The sequence below is a fragment of the Berghia stephanieae genome, chromosome 6 (genome assembly GCF_034508935.2).
Source record: "Berghia stephanieae isolate SIO BIC M18660-M18661 chromosome 6, UCSD_Bste_1.3, whole genome shotgun sequence".
In the NCBI taxonomy this organism is placed as follows: domain Eukaryota; kingdom Metazoa; phylum Mollusca; class Gastropoda; order Nudibranchia; family Aeolidiidae; genus Berghia; species Berghia stephanieae.
In genome coordinates, this window is record NC_088365.1 from 23664094 (window position 1) to 23681593 (window position 17500).

The 17500-nt window shown below is 36.5% G+C and overlaps 3 protein-coding genes across 5 annotated transcripts in view; 1 reads left to right on the top strand and 2 right to left on the bottom strand.

Moving 5' to 3' along the window:
- Positions 1-179, top strand: part of LOC144974708 (uncharacterized) — a 19055-nt gene extending 18876 nt beyond the window's left edge. For both annotated transcript variants that reach the window (XM_078917871.1, XM_078917870.1), the window contains exon 8: positions 1-179. This exon is cut by the window's left edge and continues 1950 nt beyond it. The gene's annotated coding sequence lies outside the window, so the exon portion shown is untranslated.
- A 2819-nt stretch (positions 180-2998) lies between these two features.
- LOC144974709 (NAD-dependent protein lipoamidase sirtuin-4, mitochondrial-like) lies at positions 2999-10447 on the bottom strand. 2 transcript variants are annotated; one of them, XM_078917873.1, is made up of 3 exons: positions 9408-10447; positions 7996-8139; positions 2999-4826 (listed from the first exon to the last, which is right to left on the bottom strand). In XM_078917873.1, the coding sequence occupies exons 1-3, from the start codon at positions 10089-10091 to the stop codon at positions 4677-4679; spliced, it is 978 nt and encodes a 325-aa protein (XP_078773999.1). In that variant the 5' UTR covers positions 10092-10447; the 3' UTR covers positions 2999-4676. The 2 variants fall into 2 exon arrangements, with proteins under 2 accessions (XP_078773999.1, XP_078774000.1); XM_078917874.1 differs by lacking the exon at positions 7996-8139 and having other exon boundaries at positions 4532-4826.
- Positions 10448-15350: 4903 nt separating this feature from the next.
- The window catches only part of LOC144974710 (uncharacterized), a 19361-nt gene continuing 17211 nt past the window's right edge, over positions 15351-17500 (bottom strand). Inside the window, exon 3 of the mRNA XM_078917875.1 lies at positions 15351-17500. This exon is cut by the window's right edge and continues 615 nt beyond it. Coding sequence (XP_078774001.1) covers positions 16319-17500 — 1182 coding nt within the window. The 3' untranslated portion in view covers positions 15351-16318.

Sequence of the window (17500 nt, forward strand, 5' to 3'; positions counted from 1 at the left end):
AATTCTATATTTTTAGATTTGCCAGTAATTCTGTGTCGTTGGTAAAACCTTAACATTGGATGAATGGAACCATTTTGGCTCCCAACCCTATTTTTAAATATGAATAGATTATCAATATTATCATTATTATTATTATCATCATCATCATAATCATTATGAGTATTATTATTATTATTATTATTATTTATTATTATTATTATTATTATTATTATTATTATTATTATTATTATTATTTATTCATGAAAAAATAATTATTATTAATATCAAGACCCTGTGAGGTGTTTTTTTTACATAACAATATTCGACATAGAAAAATCCTCTCCAATTCGTGATTCCTTGTTTAACCATTTTGCTCATAAATAATAATGGTGCTATAATTATAATATTTATCAACCAGTGCTCAATAATTGAACAATTAAAAATCTCATCCATACTGTGATAATAATGTTGTTTTTAGTTTTCGTTAAGTGTCCATCAATTTTATTTACATTTTTTACGTATGATGATGGGGGTGATGATGATGATTGTAATAATAACAATTATTGTTATTATTATAAATATTATTATTATCATCATCATTATTATTATTATTATTATTATTATTATTAGTATTATCATTGTTATTATTATTATTATTATTATTATTATTATTATTATTATATTATTATTATTATTATTATTATTATTATTATTATTATTATTATCATTATTATTATTATTATTATTACAGTGTATTATTATTGGTATCATCATTATTGTAATTATTATAGTAATGTTCATCGTAAAGATCAATCAATACTATTTTTTACAATTGTCATCAATATTACAAGTAAATTAGATTTAAAAAACCCCCAGAAATTATGTCTTTTTTAAATGTCTTTCTTTCTGACTTAGACCAAAGATTGTCAAATAATACATTGTTGGCCTTTATTTTTAAAAACTTTACATGATATTTTTCAACTAGACAATGCAAATAAATTTGGTGCTACTTTTATTCTTAATTTGTCTCTTATTTCAACCATTTCCTTTAAAAACTTGAGCTATTAATTATTATATAGCGCAATGTCCACGACAAATATGCTCATCCCACTTTATAATTGGTTCCAAGTCCACATACAACATTGAACATAATCTGGAAAGGTTTGCGCCTTAAAAAGACAGTCCGTCACAAAAGAAGACGATTTCTCATCTCAGATTATTTACACTGTGATATTTATTCATTTGTCTATACATATTTATTTATTTATTTATTTAATAATAATTAATTTTACAGTCATTAAACACAGGAAGATTTATAGCAATACATTTCCAATTAGATATCTCCATAATATAAGTACATTTGACGAAATTTACGCTTATTTCATTTTCCTTTTATTCTAAATACCATATTATAGTCTATTATTTATACATTTATTTTTACTACTGATCATTTATTCTCTTTTAATTAATGATTTGTGATACGATTGTAAATATTTATTGGCTTTTTACAATTATAATGAACCACATGTATGTACAAAGAATTTCCGAGAGAATAAAAATAAGGTGCTATTCTTCTATTCTTACGATTATGGTTGTTATTATTATCATCATCATCACCACCATCATCATTCTGAAAGAAGATAATATATCTCCCATCAATAAATCTATTTAAAATCGAAGGATGTTCTTTTATTCTTTAAAACTTGAAATTTCATACGAATCAAGACTTGACCCTCTAGTTAAAAAGTCTTTTAGGGCACGTCACCGCGCCATAGTATCAGACATGACGTCACCACACCATAGTACCAGACATGATGACGCCACCACGCCATAGTACCAGACATGATGACATCACCACGCCATAGTACCAGACATGACGTCATCACGTCATAGTACCAGAAGTGATGATGTCACCACGCCATAGTACCAGACACGATGACGTCCCCACGCCATAGTACCAGACATGATGATGTCACCACGCCATAGTACCAGACATGATGACGTCACCACGCCATAGTACCAGACATGATGATGTCACCACGCCATAGTACCAGACATGATGATGTCACCACGCCATAGTACCAGACATGATGATGTCACCACGCCATAGTACCAGACATGATGATGTCACCACGCCATAGTACCAGACAGGTTGTCATCACGCCATAGTACTAGACATGATGACGTCACCACGCCATAGTACCAGACATGATGACGTCGCCACGCCATAGTACTGACATGATGGCACCCCCACGCCATAGTACCAGACATGATGACGTCACCACGCCATAGTACCATACATGGTGACGTCAACACGCCACAGTTCTAGACATGATGACGTCACCACGCCATAGTACCAGACATGGTGACGTCACCACGCCATAGTACCAGACACGATGACGTCACCACACCATAGTACCAGACATGATGATGTCACCACGCTAGTTTTAGACATGATGATGTCACCACGCCATAGTACCAGACACGATGACATCACCACGCCATAGTACCAGACATTATGACGTCACCACGCCATAGTACCAGACATGATGACGTCACCACGCCATAGTACCAGACATGGTGACGTCACCACGCCATAGTACCAGACATGGTGACGTCGCCACGCCATAGTACCAGACATGGTGACGTCATCACGCCATAGTACCAGATACGATGACGTCACCACGCCATAGTACCAGACATGGTGACATCGCCACGCCATAGTACCAGACATGATGACGTCATCACGCCATAGTACCAGATATGATGACGTCACCATGCCATAGTACCAGACATGGTGACATCGCCAAGCCATAGTACCAGACATGGTGACATCACCACGCCATAGTACCAGACATGATGATGTCACCACGCCATAGTATAGACATGATGACGTCACCACGCCATCACACTGTGTGGCTTTGAACGAGCACCTCGCCCTAGCTCACATTGTGGCACTGCACTGTGTCTGACGCCTGAGGTATTCCAGTCTTCCCTTGGAATAGACCCAAAAGACAAATTTCCTCAGGTGGATAAATAAATGGACTTTTATTTATTTTTTAAAAATCGAATAAGCCTTCCTTAAAAAAAAATTGAAAAAAAATCTATATTGTACAGGGACTTAGCCAAATCTTCACATAAAATAAGATAAAGATATGGAAAACTGTTTATGAAACAGCACCAGACAAAACAAGAAATAAAAATACAAGAAAAACCCCATCCCAAACATGTCCGTCTTCCACAACCTCAAGACTGGCCAATCGAGGAAGAGATTTTTTTGGATGTTTTCTTTTTCTTGTATTTTTTTCTTTCTTGCTTTGTCTGGCATTGCTTCATACAAACTCTTTCAGATCTGATCTTTAAAATTTTTTAAAACTTTACATAAAAATTGAGTGTTACTGTCATGTCGTGGTAAAATCGATATCAACAGATGGGACAAATCCTGTTATGTCCTTGAGCATTTATATAGCGCAATATCCACTAATCGTGCTCATAGCGCTTTACAAGGAGCCCCTTGCCAAATGCAACTCTTAATATGTAGGAGGAGACTTGTGGCCTCTATACTATAAAGGTGATATTACTATTAATTTACTTTCAAACAGAGACAACGCTGTTAATGACCAGGTACTTATTTTAAACCTGAGTGTGAGAGAGAATGTGAGTTAAGAGCCTTTTCCAAGGACTCAACTATGCACCGCTCAGAACAGACACGAACCCCGGACCTTGTACACCACAAGGCCAATTATGTATTAGAAATAAAATTTACAGCCACTAATAGAAATAATGGTATTCATTTCTGATCGTTATAGTGATAAAGAACTACAATCTCATACAGTCTCATACAATCTCATACAGTCTCATACAATCTCATACAGTCTCATACAATCTCATACAATCTCATACAGTCTCATACAATCTCATACAGTCTCAAACAATCTCATACAATCTCATACAGTCTCATACAATCTCATACAATCTCAGAAAACTTAATCTTCGCATTTCTCATCTTTTTAATTCTAAATTAACATTTATGAGTCCAATTCATTGCGACATAATAATTCTTTAAGATGGTAAGTTGCAAATAAGTTGAACATTAGAAGATTCTTGCAGCCTTAATTCTTAAAATTCTGGATTTGTTCCCAAATGCTGTACAAGCTTGCGTCGTGCACGGTTGAAAGAAAGTTTGGAATCCAAAATGCTTACACACCCCTAAATAATAAAATAAACAAAAAACAAAACAAAAAAAAACAAAAAAAACACAGAAAAAAAACAAACAAAAACAATCAAAAACCAAAAATAAACAAACAAAAACACACAATCATAAAGAAAATAATAAATTTAACAATTAAAAAATAATAAACTAAAAAAAAACCCCCAGAAAATCACACATACACATCAAATAACCCCCCACCCCCCAAAAACAAAACATAATACAAGCAACCAAAGAACGAACTGCTCCTGCCCCCCCCCCCTCCCTCCCCTCAAAATCCAGAAAATCAGGAATCAGGAAGAAAACAAACCCCCCCCCCCCCCCCCCCCCCCAAAAAAAAAATAAAGAAAAAAAAATGGAAGGTTCATGAGGCACATCTTCATTGAGTATAAATGAAACCTGATGACATAACAGTGTTGTAAAGTGACCTAAGTCGATGAGACTTGCTCAAGCTCACACAGCATGGATGAAAACCTTAATGGCATTTTCACACAACAATCTTGGGTAAAACGTCTCCACTTCTTCCATTTATTTTGAGATGAGCGTGCTTGTCTCCCCTTGTAGGTCCAATATTTAGGATGGCAATCTTTAACCCTTTCTCACAGGCTCTTGATATAAATCTGTAACCTGAGTAAACCTAAGAATAAAAAAATATAAAATAAATGAAATTGTAAGAAAAAGCTTGATGAAAAATAAATAGAATTTCGTTTATTTTATCCCAAGGGGAAATCTGTCTTTAGGCTTTAGGGTCTATAATTCTAAGGGGAAACTGGAACAATCCAGCCATCAGCCGCAGTGCAGTGCAGAGCCGCAAAGTGAGCTAGGACGAGGCGGCTAGCTCAAGGCCACACAGCATTTTGGATAGTTGAACTTGATACCTTTTGAATACAAAGCAAAGACCATACAGTTGATTGACTTTAATGTTTAAATTCTTTTTTCTTTCTTTTGACAATTCGAATCTTTGATGACTCATGATGCTACAATCTATTCACTTTGAAAGATCATAGGCTATTATGTAATTCCAATGTAATTCCAATGTAATTCCAATGTAATTCCAATGTAATTCCAATGTAATTCCAATGTAATTCCAATGTAATCAACCAACTGAAATAGTTCCATGTAAGGGTAAATAAATAAATAAATAAATAAATAAATAAATAAATAAATAAGATCATAGCACATTTCCATGGATTAACCACAGATTTACTACTCAAGACACTTCACATTGTTTTATTTAGTCCTCCGCAGGCCTTATGTAAACATAATTCCAATTCATAGAGTACAAGTTGTCTTGAAGTCTTAAGGCGTCATTACTGTACTCACACTCTTACAATATCCATCACTGCCTGTAGTCAGTTACTCATTCACACCTGAGAGTGAAATGTGATAACAAAACGTGATTTCACAGGAAAAATATAAGATCTTAGTTTTTGTCCCTTTCAGATCCATTGTCCCAACAAAACATTAAATATCAAATGTAACTTTCTAATTTTTCATTTAAAAATTCAATCTGAAGCATCTAGGTCGCTGAGACATAAAATTGTTTTAAGGGGCAGTTTGGGTCTAATTATTCGGAAAATCCTTCAATATCTTAGAAACAATATTATTGAAGCCCAACTTCTTAAAAAAGACTATAAAAGCACGAAAAACAGCCAAAAATAAAAGTGTGAAAAACGGGAAGCTATTTTGCTATTTTGTCAATATGTGATTTTTCTAAGGGTATGGGTTACTGTGTCAAACGTGTCTTAGAATCTATTCATTGAAATTGTCTAAAAATTTCCACAGTTATCACAGAGATAATATAGTATGTCGCCATAGAGATCTTTTTTAAAAATCAGGTTTGTGCATTTTGAATTATAATCCAAATTATAAATTTTTAACATCAATTTTGTCATAACATTTTGACTCTCAACTTTGTAATTTTCTAATAAAAATTCCATAAGCTAAAGCTGTAAATTCTCTCCTTAAGGTTGAAAGTCATATGTGATTAAAAGAATGTAATATATCGTATTTCATCCCATTTGGTGGAAAGGAAATTGCTGAGGCAATTCCATATAGTAAATCTTAATAAAATAATTTAGATCGATATTTTGTCAATAGAAGGTGATTCAGAGCCATTCCCAGTTTCTATAGCAAGAAAACAGACAACAGCAATTGCTTGTTATCCTTTGGATAGGATGTTAGTCTATCACAAAGTACTTTCTGCCAGATCTAAGTGACCCAGCTATCCATTCACTGCAGAGTGGACCGAGGGGTCGGGAAAAAAATCTCAACCACACCCGGGATCAATCTGTCCCTTTGAATGTGAAGCGAGTGCTCTACCACTGAGTTATCGGGACCCCTTTCAGGAATGAGTGCCGACTACATTAGTCACGATTGAAGATCATCCTTTGATTATTTTCTTATCTTTATTCACTATAAGTAGTCCTTCAAAGCCAGAAGGCACATGGAGTCAAGAGTTTATACCGGTTTCTACATTGTGAAATAGACCAAAAAAACAACGATTGCTTGCTATCCATTGGATACAACACTAGTCTATCGCAAAGTACTTTCCACCAGATCTAACAGAAATGGCTACCCAACCACTCTTGGGTGGACAGCAGGATCAGAGAAAAATCTTGACTGGGATAGATCTTGGTCCCTTTGCTTGTGAAGCAAGTGCTCTACCAACCTTTAGTCACTAGACGGAAACTGAACTAGATGACCAAGTACCTTGAATTTGAATTAACACGAATACTAGACGATGTCGACTACGACTGTAAAAAGTACTAGACACGACAGCTTCAAACAAGAACAAAATACTTAGCACAGAATGCTTCAGGTTTAAAACCCTCTTCAGCCATCAACAAAAACAAAAACAAACCAAAAAACCCAATAAAAAATGTATATACTTGATTCATCCTGACTGGATATCCAAAGACCTTTTTTGCCTTTAGATCTACGGGATTTTACTTGAAGTATAAACGCTTCAATTGTTTCAGTGCGGCTATGTGGTCTTGTGGTAAGACACTCGCTTTCAGATTGGAAGTTCCTGGGTTCAAGCCTCGCTCAGTGCATAGTTGAGTCCTTGGAAAAGGCTCTTAATTTGCATTCTCTCACCTTACTTAGGTGTAAATTGAGTACCTGACTGTTAACAGCCTTGTCTCTGTCCGGAAAAAATTGTAGTATCGCCTAAAAGGCATCATGTCCCATCCAACATGTTAAGTGTTGCTGTTGACCACGGATCCCTTGTAAAGCGCTTTGAGCACATTTAGTGGATATCGCGCTATATAAAAAGCTCAAAAGCTCAATTTTTGTTGTTGTTGGCTTAACAAAACATATCATAGTAAGGTTAGCTTAAAAAAGGCCTTTGAACACCCTTTGAAAAAAGAAAAAGAAAGGTTTACAGACAAGATCTTAATTATGATCAACATTGACACCATAAGCATTAAAAATTATATCAATTAAAAACTCATTCATCAATATCAGGTATCTTAATTTATGGAGCTCCCTGTCAATGGCATTTTGGAAATGATCAATACTTTTGGAGTCCTTGCTTATAAATTTCATACTGTTCCTTGTACAAACTGTCCTGACAACAATAAATAAATTTGCTGAATAATTGTAGAAGAATATGTTATGAAAATTTTGTATTGTCTCAGATCAAAAACAGTTTTGGGTCCAAAACATTCAATGTTTAGTATTTTGTTTTGGGTCCAAAACGTTCAATGTTTAGTATTTTGTTCTTTCTTTGAAGCTTTTTTATTGAATTTTGTTCTATATTTCTTTTGAATTTTCGGATTAACCAGTTTTCGCTAATCACTCACTTCAAGGGAGGACCCGATTACAATCAGAGCATCGGAAGCAAACATTTTCTCCAGGGTAAAGTGGACCTTTTCCTTAGGCACATTGTCCCCAAAAAATGTTATCTCTGGCTTTAAAACTCCACCACAGCTTGGACATGCTGGGACCTGAATTAAATCAGAGATCATCATTATGTTGATAATAATATATTACCTTTATTCATCCCATAGGGGAAATTAGTATTTTGGGTCTATTCCAAGGGAAGACTGGAATAACACAGGCATCAGCCGCAGTGCAGCACTGCAAATTGAGTTAGGGTGTCACAGCGGTGGGTGATTGAGCTCGGTACCTTTTGGGTACGAAGCAAAGACCGTACCACTGAGCCACGCTGCCCCCATCAAGGGCATCTGAAACTAACCATGCTAGTTCAAGCGCCATGTGCAGTAAATTTATTTTTTTAGCCAATATCAAAGCCCAAACCTTCCACTAAAGCATTTCTATTGCAATATCCTCTAAACATGCTCAAAGCACTTTAAAAAGGGTCCCAAGCCAACAGCAAAACATAAACATGTAGGATGGTGCATGATGCGTGTTAGGCACTTGTACTTTTTTTTTATAGAGACAACATTGTTAATGGCCAAGTACTCATTATGCACCTGAGTACTGTGTAAAACTGTGTGTAAAGAGTCTTTTTTCAGGACTCAAACTAAGCGCTACTCAGAACACTGGATCTGAACTTTGGACCTTCCTATCCAAAGGCGAGTGTAACACCACAAGACCATATAGCTGCACTACTCTTGTCATCAACAGAGACAAACCACAATGCAGTTATTTGGCAGGAAATGGTTATGTGATCTGAACCCAAAAAATAGTGCTATTGCAGAAGCTGCCCTGAGTTTTCTCAAAATCACCAATCTTGCACTGAAACGTTTAGAGTTTGTTAGAATCACAAATCATGTAAAGGGTTATTTAGGCTGACTGGCATTAAAAAAACAAAACAAAACAAAAATAAAATAAACAAACAAAAAAAAGTTACGGGGTTGCATCTGTATATTCAACCCCCCCCCCCCCCCCCCTACGTACACAAAAAAAAACAAACAAACCCCTGAGCAAAAAAAAATAAAAGTTGAGCTTTGAATAGCAAAAATGTCCACTGAATGTGCCCAAAGCGCTTTACAAGGAGTCACTAGCCAACAGCAACATTGAACATATGGGACAAGACATGAGCCTTGTAAGGCGATATTACAATTTCTTTTCTGACAATGACTGCGAGTGTAAATGATCAGAAAGTCATTTTACACCTGAGTACGGTGAGAGAATGTGAGTAAAGAGCTATTTCAAAAGACTCAACTATGCACTACTCAGAGTGAGACTCAAACCCAGAACCTCCCAGGCCAAGGGTGAGTGTCAAATCATCAAACCACAAAACCTTTACCTTGAACTCCTTGACGACCTGTGAATCTATGTGGACGTCTCCATCGGGGCCGACACTCACGGCCTCAGCTTTCCAATTTGGATTGCTTGTTTTGATAATTTCCTGCATCTCATTCCGACTAATCTTAATCGGACATGAAAGACAAATCACACGATGTGCACTTCCATGAAGCTCTGTAACATTTCGTGATCCCGCTTTGTAATGCAGGGCATCAACATTTTGAGTCACTAACCAATTAATTCTACCAATTTTCTCCCAATGTGAGAGAATATAATGAGATGAATTCGGTAAATGCGAGGAAAATTTCGGCCACCCGACAAAATTTCTAGCCCAATAACGTTGTCGTATACTAGAATATTTTAAAAAGTCTGCATACTGCACAGGTCTGTTCGTGCTTGTTGCATAAAGTCCAACACCCTCTGACCTGTAATCAGGAATTCCACTTTCGGTTGATATTCCAGCTCCAGTTAAAATAAACAGTTTGTGGGATTTGTCAACAAAATCTTGAAGCTTGTTGAGTGCATCATCAGTAATCTTCTCCCATGCAGGAATAAATTGACTAAATTTGGGTGATTGTGTTGAAAAGCATTTAAAATTAAAATTAAAATCAAAATTTGTACAGTCACTTTTAGTCTTTGCTCCGAGCGGACACTTCGACAGTAGAAATCGTTTTTGAACGCGCATTCTTATAATTATGGACTTAAAAATTTGAAGCTTCTTTTCAGTTCACCGATTTAGTGAATAGTCTGAAATGAAAGAAAACCTCTCATTCACTACAGTCATTTACGGACACTGATCACCACTGGCTTCATGTAACCTTTTTGTACCCTTGGCCTGGTGTACAAGAGTTGAAGAAATATGTTACATAATGCAAGCAATTCTGATTTTTAAGACATTGATTCGTGTTCTTTATGATTAATTTACAAAGATCCAAATTCGTTTATTCATTATTTGGGTATTGTTTACAGAAAGGGACGAAAGGAAAGCCCAATAAATAAATTATCTTTAAAAATTAAATTTCAGCCAAATTTCCTTGTTGACAAAAACTGAAATTGTTCTCCTTTCGATATCTTCGTTACCTATGGCATAACAGCTTCCAACAGTTTAAAACGCAAAGTGACTTGTAATATTTTATTCACAGTTTTATCTTCAGTTAGAATCTTGTTTTCATTTCGTCTGCCTTGGATTGAGTGGACAGAACATTGAACATTTATTCAGAGTTTTGAAAAATGAAATTGCAAAAGAGAATCGACAGAGTTGAACCACAAAATATCGATTCAATTTGATACAGTTCACATCTCCGTCTATGCGCTCTTTTTTCATATAGTTGAAGTCTTACAATTCTGGTCGCCCAGATATAAACTGCTGCTAAATGGTGTATAGTTCATCATCATCATCATCATCATCATCATCATCATCATCATCATCATCATCATCATCATCATCATCATCATCATCTCCTCCTCCTCCTCATCATCATCATCATCAGCATCATCATCATCGATATCACCATCATCATCATCATCATCATCATCATCATCATCATCATCATCATCATCATCGATATCATCATCCTCTTCCTCCTCCTCCTCCTCCTCCTCCTCGTCCTCCTCCTCATCATCATCATCATAATCATCATCATCATCACCATCATCGTCGTCGTCATCATCATCATGATCCTCCTCCTCCTCCTCCTCCTCATCATCATCATCATCATCATCCTCCTCCTCCTCCTCCTCCTCCTCCTCTCCCTCATCCTCCTCATCATCATGATCATCATCATCATCATCATCATCGTCATCATCTCCACCACCACCATCTGAAATGTTAAGGAGAAAAACAAACAAACCAACAAACAAAAATGAATTTCCAAACTGAATGTTGAATCATTCCGTCTACAATAACCAGTCCAGAGACATCATAGAAATAAATTGAAATAAGTCCTGCCTTATTCATGCAGTCAAGTAACAATCATCACGTTCTTTTTTCTATTTCAGTCTATTTATAGTTTTGTATAATCTATTTCTTTGAGATTCACTCTTTCTGGCAACACTTAATCCCCCCCCCCACTTCTCTCTCTCTCTCTCTCTCTCTCTCTCTTGCTCTCTCTCTCTCCCTTGCTCTCTCTCTCTCTCTCTCCCTTGCTCTCTCTCTCTCTCTCTCTCTCTCTCTCTCTCTCTCTCTCTCTCTCCCTTGCTCTCTCTCTCTCTCTCTCCTTGCTTCTCTCTTCTCTCCCCTTGCTCTCTTCTCTCTCTCTCCCTTCTCTCTCTCTCTTCTCTCTCCTCTCTCTCTCTCTCATTTTTCCTCTCTCTCTCTCTCCTCCTCTCTCTCTCCTCTCTCTCTCTTCCCTGCTCTCTCTCTCTCTCCTCTCTCTCTCTCTCTCTCTCTCTCTCTCTTCCTCTCCTCTCCTGCTCCTCCTCTCTTTTCTCTCTCTCTTTCTCCCTTCCTTGCTCCCCTCATCTCGATAATTATAACAATAACAACAACAAAAATAATATTTAACATATCAATCAACCCTCACCCCCCCCCCCCCCCAAGAAAAAAAAAAAAGAAAAAAAAAGAGATGCGAAAAAACAAAACAAAACAAAACACACAAAAACAAACAAACAAACAAACAAAAAAAACAAACAAAGAAAAAGCAAACAACCCCCCCCCTAAAAAAAGACAAACATACAGAAAAAAAAACAATTTAAAAAAACAACAAAACTATTTTAAAAAAAAACAAAAATTGAAAACAAAAGCAAATAAGACAAAAATATAAAGGAGAGCAAACGAGAATAATAATTTATAACCCATCACCGTAAAATGGTGTTGTGTCCAAATGATGTAAACTTCCAACATTGAATTTATCGTCAAAAATTATGAGACCAAAACGACGTGCACTTATTTGCAGGTCTGATAACCCAATGCCTTATGGGTTCATTGGAAAAAAAAATAAAGAAAAGAAAATGACGCAAAATATTGTCCATAACAACAATGTTAAACTAGGCCCATAAATTGGTTCGGATGCCAGACCTGCATATATGTACACGTCGGACGTAAACCTTGAGATTTGAGTTGTATTCTCTCCGTGGACTAAAACAAATACAGACCCTCGAGCCACGGTCTTGTGTTCATGTGATATGACACTCGACTTCGGACAGGAAGTTCCTTGGAATCAGTCTGGCTCTGAAAGGCTCATAGTTGAGTCATTGGTCACAGTGCAAAATGTGCTCAAAGTGACCCACACAAGTGAAAAGTGTTCACAGCTTTTGAAATAGCTATCATCACGATTGTTCATTTTTTGTTCCACTTGACATACGGGTATGCTTACAACTTTCATAAACAAAGCAGCCTGTTTACATTTGATAAGAAATATCCAATCATTGGGCAGCAACAAATCATGTGATGGATGATTCGGTTGGACGAAAACATGAATATGATAGTATGAAGTTGACGTCACTTGGGTCTTTGTTATTGCTTTTTACCATCCGCATTTATGATTAATTCTCACTAAACTTTATTAACCAGACTATAAACGTTCAAGGTTACACTCGTACAGATTGTTTTCCCTTATACTTCCGGATGGCAATGTAGTGAGTTTATTGGCCAAACGCAAACTATCTATAGATCACCCCCATTGTTTTACCACTAATGGTCACCTGGAAAATCCAATTTGACTTATCCTAGTTGTGTTAAGAAATTCGGACAACTCGCATGAAAACAGCACGTGAAAGGGCTTGATTTGTGTATCGGAGTTTGTGGACATCATAATATGTTAATATTCCAAATTCTGAACACTTTTTTGTTTTACACAATTTTGAGAGATGCGATTTTGTAGTATTGTCATACCATTGTTGGACAGAAACAAATCATGTGATTGATGACTCGGTTGGACGAAGACATGAATATAGATCGTTCCCATTGTGTTACCAATAATTGGTCATATGGACAATCCATTTGACTTATCACATCCTTGTATATCGTCGATTGTTTCCCTTTGTTGTCTTCAACAATTCGGACAGTAGTAGCAGTAGTCCTTCAGAGCCATTAGGCCCATGGAAGCGGAGTTTATCCCGTTTCTATAACGTGAAACGGACAATACAAATTGCCTGCTACCTTTGTTTAGGACTCTTGTCTATCGCAAAGTACTTTCCGCCACATCTAACAGCGGGGGCTGTCAGAAAAAAAATCTCGATTGTACTCGGGATCGATTGCGGTCTCTTTGCGTGTGAAGCGAGTGCTCTACCAACTGAGCTATTGGGAAACCCCAATAATTGGGAGTTTGTGGACATATATTACAAATTCTGAACACTTTTTTTTTTACAAATTTTTGAGATGCGATCTTGAGCTTTTATATAGTGCAATATCCACTAAACGTTCTCAAAGCGCTTTACAAAGGGTTCCTGATCAATAGCAACACATAACATTTAGAACTAGACATGACGCCTGTTAGGCAATATTACAATTTTTTTCCGACAAAGACAACACTGTTAACGGCCATGTACTCATTTACACCTGAGTACGGTGAGAGAATGTGAGTAAAGAGTTTTTTCCAAGGACTCAACTATGCGCCGAGCGAGGCTCGAACCCTGAACTTCCGATCCGAAAGCGAGTGTCATCCGTCACGACCACATAGCCACATATATCATGTGTCATACCATATCAGTTATAGGACTTGAAAATGGATCAAGTGTTCATAAAATGCCTTTAAAACACACGTAACGATAGATTGGGCATTATCTACACATTGCACCATCTCGGAGACAAACTATTAAAAAAAAAATTAAATGATCAAAAATAAAATCAAAAAAAAAATTATCAAAAATAAAATTATTAAAAAAAATAATTAAATATTTCTCTGTGCTATTTACACAAGGATGGATACATTTTTTGTAAACAAACAAACAAACAGTCTGTGTCATACGGTTGTTCATCGTTCTATTTCTGACAACACCAAAGGAGAGTGATACAGTTTTCACCACACCCAGCTGTTTGACCCTTCAAGTGGATCGTGTTAGGCTTACAGATTTGTGTTAAGGGAATAACACATTGTCATTGTCACACCCGTTTTGCTAACAATCATATTTTACTGTCTAATCATAGCCTTGTTTATTGACGACTGTTACTTTCCTTAGGGCCAACCCACACCGGAGACAGACTTCGACGCCCCGACACTGCCGTCCTCTGTCGTCTTCCGGATGAAAACATCGGACACGGACAAAATACTAATAATTGAGAGGAGAGCCGCTAGAACTACCCAAACCAAATTCGAAAAATAAACGTCAGAGGACGTCGGATGCTTGGTATGGGTAGGTCTAGCGGCTCTTCTCTTTATTCTTAGTATTTTGTCCGTGAATAAGTAGTGTGTCATGGACGCTTTGCATTTTTGTAATTTACTCATAATGTACAAACACATAAAACATACCAGCAAACAAAACTACGTATAACCTAACACATTTATATAGATAGAATGAAGATGACGTCACTCGGGTCTTTGTTTTTGTTTTTTGCCATCCACGTTTATGAGTAATTCTCACTAAACTGTATTAACCAGACTACAAACGAAGACCAAGATTACACAATAGTTTTGTGTGTTAGTCCCTTATATTTCCGGATGGCAATGTTGCGAGTTTCTTAGCCAAGCGCATTCTATCTCTTACTATTCAAACATTTATTTAGTGAGAACTAATCCTCCAAATGTGTTCTAAAAACAACAACAAAGAAAATGTGTGTGTGTGTCGTTTCACTTTGTTGGTAGGAAATTGGAAGAAGACGTCAACTTCGTTCGATCTATGGGAAATTTGAGATAAATGGGTATGTTCTTTTTTAAGGAAAATATTATATATATATATATATATATATATATATATATATATATATATATATATATATATATATATATATATATATATAAATTAAGTATATAATATAAATTTAATTACTCTACAAAATCCACACATATTTATAATTCTGATAATCTGTATTTCAATGACATCAAAGTGTTGGAAAATAATTCAGCCCGACAAAATATCACATTGATACGATGGGTCACAATTCAATCATTGGACGTTTGGAATGATACGATGGGTCACAATTCAATCATTGGACGTTTCGAATGATACGTTGGGTCACAATTCTTTCATTGGACGTTTCGAATGCTACGCTGAGTCACAATTCAATCATTGGACGTTTCGAATGTTACGATGGGTTACAATTCAATCATTGGACGTTTCGAATGCTACGATGGGTCACAATTCAATTATTGGACGTTTCGAATGTTACGATGGGTCACAATTCAATCACTGGACGTTTCGAATGCTACGCTGGGTCACAATTCAATCATTGGACGTTTCGAATGTTACGATGGGTCACAATTCTATCATTGGACGTTTCGAATGATACGATGGGTCACAATTCAATCATTGGACGTTTCGAATGTTGTGAGCTATATTCACGTCGTGGATTGTTTGTTTTCTGTTTAAATTTTAACTTGGCAGCAAAGTGAAGGATTTCAAATTGTAACAAAAAACCCAACAAAATAACAAACAAACAAAAAACCTAATACCCCCCTTCCCTTCAAAAATAACAGATAAAAAAGAAGAAAACATAAAACCAAACCAAACAAAACAACAAATTAAAAACAAAACACCACAAACAAAAAACAAAACAAAAAAGAAGAAAAAGCTCCCCCAAGAAATCCGACCCCCCTACAAAAACAAAAACAAAACAAAAACAAAACAAAAACCAACAAACCCCCCCCCCTCCCCCCAAAAAAAACAAAAACAAAACAAACAAACCCAACAACCCCTCCCCCCCAAAAAAATAAATAAAAATCAACATAAAACAAACCAAAAACAAAACAAACAATCCAAAAAACAAACAGCGACCACCCCAGTAGTTGAGAATGATCCACTGTCACAATTTATCGGTCATTTATATTTTCTGGAGACTTTTCTCATGACAAAATGGGCATATGCAATGAGCGTGTTTCTAAAAGGCCGACTGAGACCACAGAAAAACACGAAGTTGATGGGGAAACTGACCATCGTGATAAGATTGGACACCAAGATGAACGTGACCAGCGTGTCCTCTTCAACAAAGTTCCTGTAAACCACTTGATTCATGAAATTGATAAAAATGGCAACGGTGACCATGAGCTCGGCAAACAACGTACAACTGGTGACAAGAACTAACATGATGGTAGGCCTGAGTTCGGCCACAGATCCCTCCTCTCCTCCCCGTCTTTTGGGCGAACTCTTATTGGGTTTGTTTCTCCTGCTCCTGGCAATCTTAGTCTGGTTACTGTCGGTCAAAGTATCGGAAATTATCGTATCTTCTACGATAGTTGACGAGATAATTGACGATATGTCTGAGCCTTTTCGTTCTTGAGATGTTGTTGATAGGAAAGCGATATCCTGATATTCTTGGGTTGGGATTGTATCATGGGATTTATTATTTTGTGAGTTGGGTCGTTTCGTACAATGAAAATATCGTTCTAGAGTTGCAGCATTGATAATTTCTAAATCTGTTCGAGGTTGCTCGTCAACCAGGTGACCCTCGTTCAGATCCTCAATAGATTTTAAACTGGGAGAACGTTCTGCATTGATGTGCAAAGCATTATTGTTTTGTTCGTGGGAAAATTCTCTACATTTATTCGATCGGTCAATGGGCGTGGAATTATTGTTTTCCATGGCTGTAAAGTCGTGTGAGGAATTTTCACAACCAAGTTGGTGTGGGGTGTCTGGGATTAAAACTAACTCTTGATTACAACAGGTCATTGTGTCACGTGCTACATCTTTCAGATCTGGTACTTTCAACGATGAGTGATTGCAGTTGTGAAAAGAATTTTTGTAAACTTCGTTTTTGAAAACCATTGAATTTGTTTTTGCGTCCGAGTCATGAAATGAAAGGACACTAGAATGCTGACACAAGTCATGAGAGTTTTCCTTGTCGTTTGGCGTATCACAGAAATCTGCAGTATCTGATATTCCTACATGAACCATAACGTTTTCCCCTGAAAACGAATTGTCATTAGAAGAAAGGTCATCCATCTTATATTGGTCATCGTCATTTCCATCTCTATCAGAGTCATCCAATATTCTATCAAGTTC